This window comes from Scleropages formosus, chromosome 23 (genome assembly GCF_900964775.1).
Source record: "Scleropages formosus chromosome 23, fSclFor1.1, whole genome shotgun sequence".
NCBI classification, from domain to species: Eukaryota; Metazoa; Chordata; class Actinopteri; order Osteoglossiformes; family Osteoglossidae; genus Scleropages; species Scleropages formosus.
Genome location: NC_041828.1, coordinates 8,265,295 through 8,275,815, shown reverse-complemented (window position 1 = coordinate 8,275,815; position 10,521 = coordinate 8,265,295). Strand labels below are relative to the sequence as shown.

The 10,521-nt window shown below is 41.5% G+C and overlaps 1 protein-coding gene across 3 annotated transcripts; it reads right to left on the bottom strand.

Moving 5' to 3' along the window:
• Positions 1 to 3,401: 3,401 nt before the first annotated feature.
• Positions 3,402 to 10,499, bottom strand: snx10a (sorting nexin 10a). Of its 3 annotated transcripts, XM_029248449.1 has the most exons (8): positions 8,916 to 8,960; positions 7,999 to 8,172; positions 6,182 to 6,226; positions 5,859 to 5,945; positions 5,522 to 5,622; positions 5,261 to 5,359; positions 4,239 to 4,454; positions 3,402 to 4,024 (listed from the first exon to the last, which is right to left on the bottom strand). In XM_029248449.1, the coding sequence occupies exons 2-8, from the start codon at positions 8,089 to 8,091 to the stop codon at positions 3,862 to 3,864; spliced, it is 804 nt and encodes a 267-aa protein (XP_029104282.1). In that variant the 5' UTR covers positions 8,092 to 8,172; positions 8,916 to 8,960; the 3' UTR covers positions 3,402 to 3,861. The 3 variants fall into 3 exon arrangements, with proteins under 3 accessions (XP_029104282.1, XP_029104280.1, XP_029104281.1); XM_029248447.1 differs by lacking the exon at positions 7,999 to 8,172 and having other exon boundaries at positions 3,405 to 4,024; positions 8,916 to 10,499; XM_029248448.1 differs by lacking the exons at positions 7,999 to 8,172; positions 8,916 to 8,960 and adding an exon at positions 9,706 to 10,499 and having other exon boundaries at positions 3,405 to 4,024.
• Positions 10,500 to 10,521: the final 22 nt, after the last annotated feature.

The window sequence follows — 10,521 nt, the reverse complement described above, 5'->3', positions numbered from 1 at the left end:
GAAATGAAGAAGTCTGCTGGTAATGTGTGTGGTAGCCTGGGATGAGGACTTGGGTTTGAGCGGATGACATTAACCAGCGGGTGGAGGGCCAGTGAGACCCACCCTGTCACCATTACTGCCTCTTTCTTGCAATCAGTCGGCTGACAAAGTGGCACCCCAGTTGCAGGGAGGGGTGATTCTATCGGGAGTCCCGCGGGAACTCCGCCCCGAGCCGTCCCGCCTGGAACCCCTCTCCTGCAAAGTGTCAGCAAGAGCCCTCCGAGATCTTATTAAAATCTTCTCTCGACATCATAAAGCACTGTGTGTCAGGTGGCTGACGGCGCTCCGGCAGCCTCTGCTTTCATGCTGTAATGGGAGGACGACGAAAGGGGTCAAGCTGGGACAGCGCAGCCCTGGGTCCTGACCCTTCTGAGGGAAACTGCACAGTCAAGGCTTTTAACAGGAGGCACCACGGAGGTGCAGAGACACCCTCACATCGACCGTGTGCGGTCAGGGGACCGAGGGCTGGGAGATGGGATGTGACTGAAAAGGGGAGCAGGGTGGCTCATTTTTGGCTGCTCGTTGCCTGCTTGACAGATAATTAACTAGAGCGTCCCATCAGGGGGAAGGGTGGGCGAGATGGGCCGGGCCGGGACAGGACGCTGACATGAGCTCGGCTGTTCTTTCTAAACTGGAACCGGAAAGGTTGGCAGTACAAGACACCGGCTCACATGGTTATTCACACGAAAGCACACGACCCGAAGCGCCTTGTTAGAAATCAGGCTTTAAGGATGAATTAATAACACGGTAAGGTGAGGCTCGGCAAAGCCTGCATGGCGCGTAGGACGCTCTGCGGAGAGCCTGACGCTACTGCAGCCCTCTATATCACCTGAAGGACAATTCTTTCCAATATCAGTGCACTGAAACATCTACAATAACCCAAAGCACAAATATATTATATCTAAACGTTATAATCTCTGTCTATTACAAATTTCACTTTTTCCCACAGGCTTTCGCTGAAGAAATGAATCATTTATCGCGGGCCGGGGTTTAATGGGACGTGTGCTAAAATACTTTAATGTGCATTTTGGTGAGGGCTATTACAATTTGTTTATACAGACAGCGTCCTTAAATTGTGTTGTGAGCCAGAGCTGCCGTATGCAGAGACCCATTACTTGGAATTCAATACCAGAATACAACTGGCCTGGAACAGTGTATCTGAAAGCTGTATCTGCCCTCTACTGGGCACATTGCAGGGACGAACCTCCTCCTTTGGATCTTATCATTTAAAATTTAATAGCATTACATAAAGAGTATGATGTACTTTAAGATGCTGTTTTATGGCAGTCTTTTAAACTTTATATGCAGGCCAAGCTTAATATGCAACATTCATATTTGCCTCTGGTTTAGATGTATGCTTTACATCTAGTTTATGTGACCGCTGTTTTCCTTTTTCTAGAAGCATTCAAAATGTTTAGAAAAGAATGAATTATAGAGAGCCTTAAAAGGGGACAGGGTGGCACACGGGGTAATGCCAGGGGCTCACAGCTCCTAGGCTGCTTGGTGGGTGTGGAGTTCGAGTCCAGTTCAGGATGTGTGGAGTTTCCATGTTTCTCTCCATGTTTGCAGACATGCAGGCGGCACCGGAAAAGCACCTCTGCTCCTCCCTTACCTTGGAAACGATGCTGGTGGTCACTATGAGCTGGCCTTGGCTCGACGACACCTCCATCCATCAACAGACAGTTTTTGCAAAGCTGTATGTTTACTAGTTGAACGGAACGATGATCTACATTATGTCAAGTTCAGAACTGAACTAAAGACTATTGTGCAATGTTTTGTATCGATCTGTATGGATTACATATAAAGTTCTAATATGTAAAACTGTCCATCTTTATACAATTTATGTTGTTCTAAACCAACATCATGGTGCTTCAGAGAGCTTCAGAAACCAAGCGTGGTTTTTCCGGTTACCGTTTTTTGGCCATATCAGTCTTTTTAGCTACAGATCCGCATGTCTAAAAATACTATCAATCTCAAACTCCTCAGAGAATCCTCCATTATTTTTAAAGTTACCCCTCCCACCAAAAAAAAAAAGCTTTTTTTGAGCTTGTGGAAAAGGTTCTATTTGTTGGAAGTTATGCAGATTGTCTTTAACCTGTTCCCAGGACTGCTAGAGTCCCCTTTTTAAGCAGTTTCATGAGCTTCGAACATGCTAAGTGCGAATATTTCACTGATGGCTATCGTGATATTAAACATGGTATCCAGCTAAAACTGCAGACAAAAGTCACAGCAGAACCTGAGAACATATTAAGTGTCCCCACATGCGTCAGCTGAAGTACACTTCACTGAAATGGCACCATATTTAGAACTGCACTGTATTCACCATTGTAAATATTTTTGGTAGCCTACTATGCTTCCACTGATTAACAGGCGTATAAAAAAAATTACAAAACCAAGTTTCTTTAAGCATAAATAACATTGACAGCATGGGATCTTTGAAGTATGCACTGAATTAAACACATTTACTTGTAAAACTATTTTTAATTATAAAAGCGCAGTACTGTATATCAGATCATAAACCTTGATATATTCTGAAAAGGATGCCAACTGCCCATTGAGCTCATTTGCTGCCTAACGGTTATCTTGTGCTGGAAGCTGACAAACATTTGCCACCAAAAACAATGTGTTATATTCATTTAGTGGAGGTGCTCATGCAGAAATACCAGAATGTAGTCAGACTGTTCAGCAACAAGGTCTGTAAATTAACCCACCATACAAAGAAATATTTTGCTTAATAACACAGACTGTTAAACTTTACAGTTAAGGTAACTTAATTAACCAGGGGAGTCAGTCTTCAACTTGCAAGATACGATTGAAAATTAATGTGTGGGGCTCCATAGAGTGTGCCTGTCAAACACTGGCTGGATTTAAGGGTTCTTGGGAAGGGAAAACCGGTCAAGGAGGTGGTTCTGTATCTTCTGACCCACCATTTCCTGAGCATGAGCTGTGGAGGATCAGAGGCTGGCGGGCCAGGACTCCTTACACTTTACCCTGGCACTGATGGTTTAGCATAGAGGCATATTGATCCTTCTTTCTAAAGCGATGAAAATAGCCATAATTCTGCTACTGTATGAAAACCCCCTTAAGACAGTCTACCAAAACGAGCAGAACTAATGTGTAGCCTCTCAGAAATAATCCATAACATCTTAGATCTATACTAAAAATAAAATTCCACAACAAATTCTGAAAGTTTCCTAAGTATCTGACATAACAGTGCAAATTAAATTAACCGAAACACAAAGAAAATACACATTTTGTTGTTGGACTTCCAGGCTGAATTCTGTGTGGAATACATAAAGTCAACAGAAGCAAAAAATGGCACTGGACAGTTTTAATAAGTGCCGTTTATTTCTGTTGCTATAAGTTACAATAAAACTTAAAAAAAATAAAACTTGACCATTTCAAAATTGAGTTACAATAACTTTTAAATTAAGTCAAATTAAAACCCATTTGCTCAAACTAGGACCTATAAGTTCAGTTTACAGTAATGTAGATTATATTTTACACAAGAGAAAACACGGAAGTACTCACACTCAGACAAGTAATGCAAAACAATTCAGATTAATCCTTGTTCAAAAATGAATGACTGCCTGTCTCACTCCACATTCATATCCATATGAACCCTTTTAATGGACTTGATAAACCACTAAGGGGGGGGGGGGTTATACATACAAACAAGTTTAAGATGCACATACTGGACATGTGGGACATGAAATGGCAGTTCCATTAAAACAAGGAGACTGTTATAGAAATACAACTAGCACCAACGTAAAGTGAAGCAGTAAAGCAGCTCTCGTCTCAGGTCAGACATCAAGCTAAGGTCTAGCCTTCCTTTTCGTCACAGGGCAAAGATGACAAGCAACTGAGGAGCTCTTCCTGCTCCTGAACATTCTGGCAGTCACAAGAAGAGGAGCTGCCATCTCCAAGTCTCAACTCATCCTCAGGGGGAGTCCCAGGATCACTACTGGAGCCAAGGGCTGAAGTGCTGGAGGTGTAAGAGTAGGAATTAGTCCCACATTGTATGTGGGAATCTGTTACATGTACAGCTGCAATACATTCATTTATATATTAATTTCACACACTTCTACATACTGTAGTGCTTTTTTAACCAGAGATGAGGACCAGAAGGCAGGCATGCTACCAGAATAAACTGAGGCCATCAGGCTACTGCTGTAGACAACATACTTGTGCCCGAGTACCTATCAGAGTCAGAGTCACTGCAAGCCTTATCCTCCTCATGCAGCTCTTCCTCTGAAGGGAAGCGCTGGGTTTCAGACACGTTGCGCTGGATGGCTTGAGCCACTGTATAATGCGTCAGCCCGGCAGCGCATGCCTCCATCTTGGAAATGCTGAGGTTGGATTGCAGGAAGAGGTGCAAGTGGCTGTCAGACAGCACTAGAGGGATTTGCAGGACCCTGGGAGAAAGATGGCTAGTGAGCAGGATGACCAGAGACAGGGGTACAAGAGTCAAAAAGTGCATTCAAAGTAAAGCTGTTCAGTTTGTGTGTAAGCAAGCTGTTGAACATACAAAACAAGTCAAGTTTACAAAAAAAGTTTCAGTATTTTATGGAGGAAATGTTACTCAGGAGTAACTTATACAGGGATGATAGCGATTGTAATGGTCCTTTTCACATTCTTGTTCAGCAACCAGATTTAACATTTCCTTACAGACTTCATACATGCCTCTCATTCCTTTGGAAGAACGTTGTAATACATTTGAAACGACCTTCAACTGCAATTTCATCAATTTTCCTGTACTTGGAAGCTTTACTACTGTATTGCAACCTTTCGGTTGTCAAAAGCTCACAATGCTGGAGTGAGAGCTGTAATGGCAGTGCTTTACAGACTGCTACCAGACAGCATCTGGCACCTGTATTTCACTTTCTGAGTTGAGTCCCCACTGCATGGTGACCAACCTCAAACCTGATTAGGTCTTCCATAACTCAGACTACTAAGTCCAACTAACAGCATGAATGTCAGGATAATTGATTACTATAGTCTGTCTGCTTTGACTCTACAAGTCACTCACAGGACTCAGCTGGAAGAAACAGTATAAATATCCCACGTATAGCCACTGGGTGGCGCTGATGCAACAGTGAGGAAATCTGAACCTTATCACTGCTGCCAAATTTGCACCTTGTGAGCTGATATGTGCAGTCACACAACCTTCAAATCCCTGACATGCTTTAGGAGCTCAGGCATTAAAGATGAACAGGCTCACGCTTCCAGGAAGTGCTGCAGCTTGTACATCCTGTCATCGACATGAAAGTTGTTGGTCTGACTAAAGAAGGGGTTCCGTGGGGGGAGTTTAGGCAACTCTCTGCAAAGAAATTGGACAAAATTGACAAGAGTTAATTTATCCAAGGTGTTTGCTTTTAAGTCTGAACTGTTCATGCATTGAGATTAAGTGTACTTCTTGTTTTGAGAATCAGGACACAGGCATCGGAAAAAAATGGGCTCCTGTACAGCTGTCTTCACCTACATGAGGAGAGCATTGTTCTGCAGCTTCTGTCGGAGCCAAACAAACTCACGGTAGCGCCGTCTAACACACGAGATCTTCTTCCTAAAACACATGCTGTTGGTCTGCAGAGGAAGTTATTGCAGTGAACTTTTGGCCCAAAATGCACTCAGTGGCAATATCATACAATGATCAGTCAGCATAACCACAAGTTCAAGGTTTAGTCACATTTCCAACTGAATAATATTACAGTGGGGTGTGCCCACAAGTCATGAGGGTTAAAGAAATTAATAAAAATTCTACATTTTAAACAATTGTGCAAATAAGATTCCACCAGATGCTGCTCGGCAAGTCTACTTACATGCAAGCAGATTTCATAATCTATGTACGCATGCCAGAAGTCACGTTTCTGGATCCTTGGATCTCGGACCCAAACGCTAACAAATTCCTAGAACAACAAAGCCTAATGAGCGTACACACATGCCACAGTGGTCAAGAAAGTCTGCACAAAGGCCTTAGCACGGCAAAGTTGCATGCCTCTACACAGGATCCAACAAACCAAATTAGGACAAGAATAAGTCTATGAAAGCAACACAAGTTCAGTCACAGGTTAGGTTCTTGAGGGGGGAAAAAAAAAAAGGAAAAAAAAATTAATTGAAAAACAGAAGTGAGGAGAAAGCTCACCTTTTTGGCCAAGTTTCTAATGTCCTCCATTGTACCGATTCCAATCTGAAAGGTCAGAGAAACATCGTTGGACTCGGAAACATTAAAAATAGAACAATTTCAACATTGTTTCAAGTTACTAGGACTAGAACAGATTTCTCACACCCTTATACCAATTCACACTAAACAAACACCCAAACATTTCTAAATCACTTCTGCTTAAAAGTTTCAAAATGAAATTTGGCTTTGTATCACTTCTGCCTCCCTGTGCTCACTTCTGATTTAAAGGGACAGTGCAATCATATGTAGCTAAACCAGCATGAACACATAAATCCCAGAAGCTGAATTTCCTGGAACACATAGCCAGAACTGGATTTTCAAAATATGAGCATATAACAGTTGTAGATTTCCTTTCCCTGTTTCTACCAAAAGAAAATTAATCTTTTTTTTTTCCCCAGCAATGCATCATGGAATTTGTTTACATAAGGAACTCACTGGAATAAACCTGTTTGCATAGATTTTCCCCACACACACACACACACACACACACACACACACACACACACCACATTTTGCAATAACCCTACACCTAGGCAGAACTCTTGTTCAGGTCTACAGCCCACCCCAGTTTAGAACAGACCCCTAGTTCAGCAGGGACATGAGAGTCAGTCAGAAAATCACATTGGTCAAGTTGTGTACGTGGACACTGCTGGATTCACAGTTGATGCTAGTTTGTCTTAACAAGAGAAACTCATTGCAATTAGTTTGTCATAGCATTAGATTTCTTGTCTACAGAACACAAAAAGCAAGCTTCGCTCAGATGAAGTTCTGGCCTTAAGACATTCATGCTGCCATTGCCTTTTATCTGGGCTAAAGCATTTCTGGATGAGCACTTTGAAATACAGAACAACATGAAGACAGCTGACTGAGAACCTTGAAAGCCAAGCTGAGGAACAAAGACAAAACTCTTTGTAGGCTGAGGAAATTATTTTATTTATTTATAAATATATACACACACACACACACACACACACACACACACACACACACACACACACAGAAAGACCTCTCAAGTAAATCCTTACATTTGGATTTCAAGAAGAGATTTGTCACGTGACTTCTGCATTAGGTCCAATACTACATACACACACATACACACTTTCTGAACCGCTTGTCCCATACACACAGGTCCAAATTTGCAATTGCTAAAAAAAAAAAAAAAAGCAGCTGTTTTGTTCTTAAAGAATTTAAGCAGTAGACAAAACACTATCGAGGAGTGTATTACGACTACACTAACATTTTTTAGCTGGCCAGGGGGGCCCCTGGCAGGGGGAAATAAATAAAGCAAATAAAATCCAATAACCAATTACATTCCTGAGGTCCTGTGTACTGTATTTTAATTTTTTAAATTTAAAAAAAAAAAAAACACCCCACCACACCAAACGTCGTCCACGACATTTGTCCAAGGCTACGTGCAGCGAGTGTCAGAGAACCATTCACACATTGGTGTATTCTAACTGTATGGAGTTCGGAGGGTGGGATACACTACTTTATCATTGTTACCACAATATGTGTAGTTTGTGCGATCCCCAAGTCTCGCGGTAAACTTACAGCCAATAAGTTCCATCTTAAACGGTTTGACGGCCGCCTATGCTTTGATGTCAGAAACGTCGGTTTGTAGCGCGAGCGGACACGCGAGACATGGGACGCGTTAGTTTTAGGACGTTCCCTAAAGACCACTAGAGTTGTCACGCTACCGAAATTAACCGTTCAGGGTTCTCACGACGACGGAACTAAAGCACGGCTTTCCGCTGAGGTTCGAGGGCAGCGAGACTCACCCAGCGCAGCGCTCTGTGAAAAGACGATAGAGGCCGGAGCCCGTGCCTCGCGCCGCATCTCCGCGTGTCACGAGCAACCCCGCTGAACCCCATTTGATGAAAGCGTGGCGCGAGCCCGCCCAGGCCAGGCCAGGCCAGGCCAGGGGGGACCGTCCGCGTGAAGCCCGACACGAGCTGAGGAGCCAATTAAACACGAGAAACACTTCATTCCGTCTTAAAATCCTACTGCGGTGCTTATTATATTGACGAGAAAATCTGCTGAAAAGTCACAGAATGACAAATAAATACAATTATTTGTTTAAGTGTCACTCGAAGTAAGATTCACCTGCGAGTCCGGCCTTTAATTAATGACACCAGAGGCGAGGGGGTTTCCGCAAACCAGAATTATTGCTCAATACGTGATTTTCCTCTCTCCTTATGAACAAGTTAATATTACCCTAGGGAAGGATGCTTGGACCCTCGCTGCGCCTCAGTTAAACAGGATTTCGAAAGGTCAAACGGGATAAATCCACTAACATCACTTATAATAAATAATCGCCGAGTCGTCTGTTGCTTTAGAGAAAAGTAAATTAATAAATATAAATGCATGTTAACATGGTGATACACTTACATAATCAGTAGCTCTTTATAACTTAGTAACACCACATGGTAAGATTCTCCTGTACAATTTGTATGTTCTCAGAAAAAATATATTAGTAGGGGTTTTACTGTAACTTAAGTCTTTCCTAGATAGATGTTAGATCTCTCAATACTCTGTTACGTACATTTTTCCCCAGATAAAACCGCTCTAACACCTATGGATTTGGTGTTTACTACAGAATTCATGCAGTGTCTGGGACAGAGTTTGACACTGACTAACAAAGTGATGATCTTTGTCTCTCTCTTACACACACATACACACACACCTACCTACCTACCTTTATCTTCTTGTGGAAGATAGTCTTGACTTCTGCTGTACTTAGTGTAACACTGAGAATTCATCTGTCCTTTACCGCTAATTAAACACCCACTGCAAAGTGCTGTTACTGTTGCGCAGTTCTGTAATTTACCAAGAGGAAGTGAAATGATATGAGGAAATTAAAATCCTTCCCACAAGGATTTCAAACTTACACAGCTTTCATAAACATTAATGGATGTTCAACTGCATGAGAGCATGCTGCAAAAAATCAATACAAATTGTCATAAAGCCCGATTGAAAGCTGCAGACAACTCAAATCGGAGTGGAATGAATATTTATACAGTATATATAAAAGCTCATGCTATAAGGTCTGCCGGAGTCCAAAAAAAAAAAAAAAGCTAGCAGAAAAATTGCCAGTTTTTGGCGATATAAAATGGCTTTGGTTTGACTGACTGTACATTTATACTTGAATATAGATCAAAAATCAGATTGTTGTGAAGATTAAACACACACCTGCAAATAGGAAAACTGAACATTGCATTCCAAGTGTCAAAAATTACAGCTATAAACTCCTTAGAAAAATATATACAAAAGCAAACAGTGTATTCAAGAATGGAAGCGCTTTTAAAGGACAGGGTAAAATACAGTGGAACCTCAGAACTCAAACTAAATTCGTTCCAGAAGGGCATTTGAGTTCTGAAAAAAATCAATTTTTTCCATAAGAAATAATGTAAATTGGATTAATCCATTCCAGACCCCCAAAATGATTGCCTGTTTAAACCTATATACATACACACATACATACATACCTGATGCACTGGAAGCCTCCCCACTCCTCACCACACTATAAATGCCACTTCTTTTCTTGAATTTCTCAAACCACCCCCTACTAGCCTTGAAAGGCTCACTATCATCACTCGTTCCAGGGGCGTCTTTAATGAGGTCAGCATGCAGCATTCTTGCTTTTTCACATATTATTGCCTCTGATATACTATCACCAGCTAACTTTTTCATGTATCCAAATTAAGAGGAGTTTTTCAACCTTATCAAGTACCTGTGGTCTTTGCTTTGTAATAGATTTCACTGCTTTAGCAACATCAGCTGCTTTGATGGTCTCTATTTTTCAGTATAGTGCAAATCGTAGATTTAGGCATTCCATACTGTGCAGCCAGATCAACCATGCAAACACCTCTATCATGTTTTTCAATTATTTCCTTTTTAACCTCTATTGTGGCTCTCACTATTTTCCTTTTTGGCTGATTGCTTTCACTAGTAACCTTCTTGGGACCCATGATGGCTTATTTAAGACAAGATATTTAAAAAAAAAAAAAAAAAAAAAAAACACCATAAAAACATATGGAAATTCACAGCACTATTCAGCAAGATGTTCACTCCACGAGTTCTCAGGCAAGACTGACTCATACTGAGTCATACGTACGCTTTGTTTTACAGGGGTTTTTTTTATAAATAAATTAAAAAAAAAATTTAAAAAAAGTCTCGTATCTGACAGGTTTTAGCCTGAAAGGTTCATCGGTTCGAGTTCTAAAGTTTCGTTCAAGTTCTGAGACATTTTTTTTCCCCTCGAACAGTTCCGATGTTCCACTGTATGTATGCATTAAAATGTT

Coding starts and splice junctions, on each gene's coding strand:
- snx10a (XM_029248449.1), bottom strand. CDS start 8,091: ATGGGGTTCAGCGGGGTTGCTCGTGACACGCGGAGATGCGGCGCGAGG. Junction 5,360..5,521: donor CAGAACAATGCTCTCCTCAT/GTAGGTGAAGAC, acceptor ATTTCTTTGCAG/AGAGTTGCCTAAACTCCCCC. Junction 4,025..4,238: donor AGTGACTCTGACTCTGATAG/GTACTCGGGCAC, acceptor TTACACCTCCAG/CACTTCAGCCCTTGGCTCCA.